We start from the raw sequence: 2,118 nt of genomic DNA, 5'->3' as shown, positions 1-2,118 counted from the left end.
AGTTTCAAAAATAAACTTTTTTTCTTATGACCAGTGAAAAAAAGGACAACCTTGAAGCCCAACTGGTTTTTATTTGAAAAATGCATAGATTAGTCGGTTTTATAATTGAAACCTCAAAAATTCAAATTGAGCCCTGAAAGCAAATTAAGCCCTGAAAGCTGTATACACTAAAGGAACTTTTTTTTTTCCCCCCCCTGTGAAAGTCTTGGTGTAGGCATCCAGGAAACCGGGGCTACTTTATTTTGGTGCTTTGAAGCTTTCAACATTGTTACATTATTTTGGTGTAGGCATCCAGGAAACCGGGGCTACTTTATTTTGGTGCTTTGAAGCTTTCAACATTGTTACATTATCTTTGTAATAATATATAAAAGGTTGCGTGTGTGTGTGTATATGTGGCGGCTATGATTGCTTGACCTGGTCGAATTGCGCGTCCGGAGATCTCCTGCAGAGCCTATAAAAACCTTTTGATTCATTAAAAAAAAACATCCTTCAAATTCTGATCTTCCCACTAATATCGCAATCCATAATTAAGCTCAATCTCAGCCAATCTACTACCGCAAAATACATAATTAAGTCTTTTAACGAGTTCGTAATTAGCCTGCAAGGAGGGATGAACATGCGCTGCACGACAATCTGCGAAAGATCTCCGGTAGCCTGCCGTACTGCACCTGCTGTTCGATTGCTTTGGCCCGTTCTTCTTCTTCTTGTGATTGCAGGCGGCGTTGACGTCGTGGCCTCTGCTCGTGTACTGAGTCCACGTACTCTTCTGCAATCTGATCAATCACAGCTCCTGGAATCCGGTATCATTATCCCGACCGCCATCTCCGTGCCGTCCGGCAACACGCTGCACCTGGCGTTGCGAGCGGTGGGCCAGCAGCACTACGCCTTCAACGGCACCAACTGGGTGCTCTATAACGCCACCGCCAAGCTCTACGTCGATGGTACTAGCGCCAACGATTCTCTGGTAGGCGCTGTTGTGGGCAGTCACTTCTTCTTGGCCCAGCCGGATGCCAGCGGCGGGCAGCCCTCATGGCAGACCTTCGACCAGCTGGGCACTGAAGTCAGCCGAGTCACCGCCAAGACCCTGGCGTCCATCACCGTCGACCAGGAGAGCATCCCTTGGAGTCTTCTCCAAGCAACCAGCTACAGCGGTAGCAAGTGAGTACTACTACTCTTATTCTTAGAAACCTCCGATCGACGTTTAATGAGTTACGGCAGATATTGACACAAGCTTGTTTGTTGGATATTGTAGGGAATCGTTGGGTGATGTGAGCTACGTTCAACGCCTCGAAACCCTGCATGGCCTGCCGCCCTCCAGCAGCACCGCCGGAGCCACAGTGGGCGACACCTACTCCTCCGAGTACTCAGCGCTCTACGCCTACTACGTCAAGAACTATGCTTGAGCTGTCTCCTTATACTATGAGGAATTCGGCTTGCTGGTCTGATCCCTTGCCTTGCTGAGGCTCCAATATCAACAAGCGGCTCCAGGCCCCCAGACAGACATTTGTCCATGTCATTGAGCTATCATATATGTATACCTAGAATGAAATATGGGAGAAAAAACGTTGTACAAATATGGAAGAATATATGATGTGTCCATATGTGGTATAATTCCACATGAGTATATTAATCATTAAGCTCCCAAATCAATCATTAAGCTCTCAGATATGTATACAACTATGGGATATTCTGTACACAATTCAAAATCTATTACAAATGCTAGAAGTCTTTGTGGGACATATATCTAATTAATTAGTCCTTATTCTCTATATGACGTACCCATATTCTGTTCTATGTTATAAAACAAAATTTCTCAAATCTTACAGAAAAATCAGTCATACTGCAGAAAAAACGAAGAGATTTTCAAGAAATCATATTCGTTTATAAATCCAAAGAAACAATAATATTCGTCAATACGAAAATCTCAAAAATCAGAGAGATAATCGCCAACAAAAGATCTAGCCAATAGGGAGAAAAGCTCAAGGTAAAATACCAAAAGAAAACGAAAGGCTGCAAGGCATAAGGTATCTCTCTATCTAGGAATTTTTAAAATCTATAAAGTATAAGGAAGGGACCTAGAAGGCTATGTCTACTAGCCTTGGCTATGCTTGTATGCAT

The 2,118-nt window shown here is 43.6% G+C and overlaps 1 protein-coding gene across 1 annotated transcript; it reads left to right on the top strand.

Annotated features, from left to right (window-relative positions):
* Positions 1-501: 501 nt before the first annotated feature.
* LOC147615821 (uncharacterized) lies at positions 502-1,685 on the top strand. The gene is made up of 2 exons (XM_086777976.1): positions 502-1,158; positions 1,253-1,685. Exons 1-2 carry the CDS (start codon positions 611-613, stop codon positions 1,401-1,403), a joined length of 699 nt encoding a protein of 232 aa, XP_086634102.1. The 5' UTR covers positions 502-610; the 3' UTR covers positions 1,404-1,685.
* The last annotated feature ends 433 nt before the right edge of the window (positions 1,686-2,118 follow it).

This window comes from Cibotium barometz, chromosome 39 (genome assembly GCF_041138505.1).
Source record: "Cibotium barometz isolate CiBa-2024 chromosome 39, ASM4113850v1, whole genome shotgun sequence".
Classification (NCBI taxonomy): Eukaryota; Viridiplantae; Streptophyta; class Polypodiopsida; order Cyatheales; family Cibotiaceae; genus Cibotium; species Cibotium barometz.
Note: the sequence above shows the minus strand (reverse complement) of the source record. Positions and strands in the feature narration are given on the sequence as shown.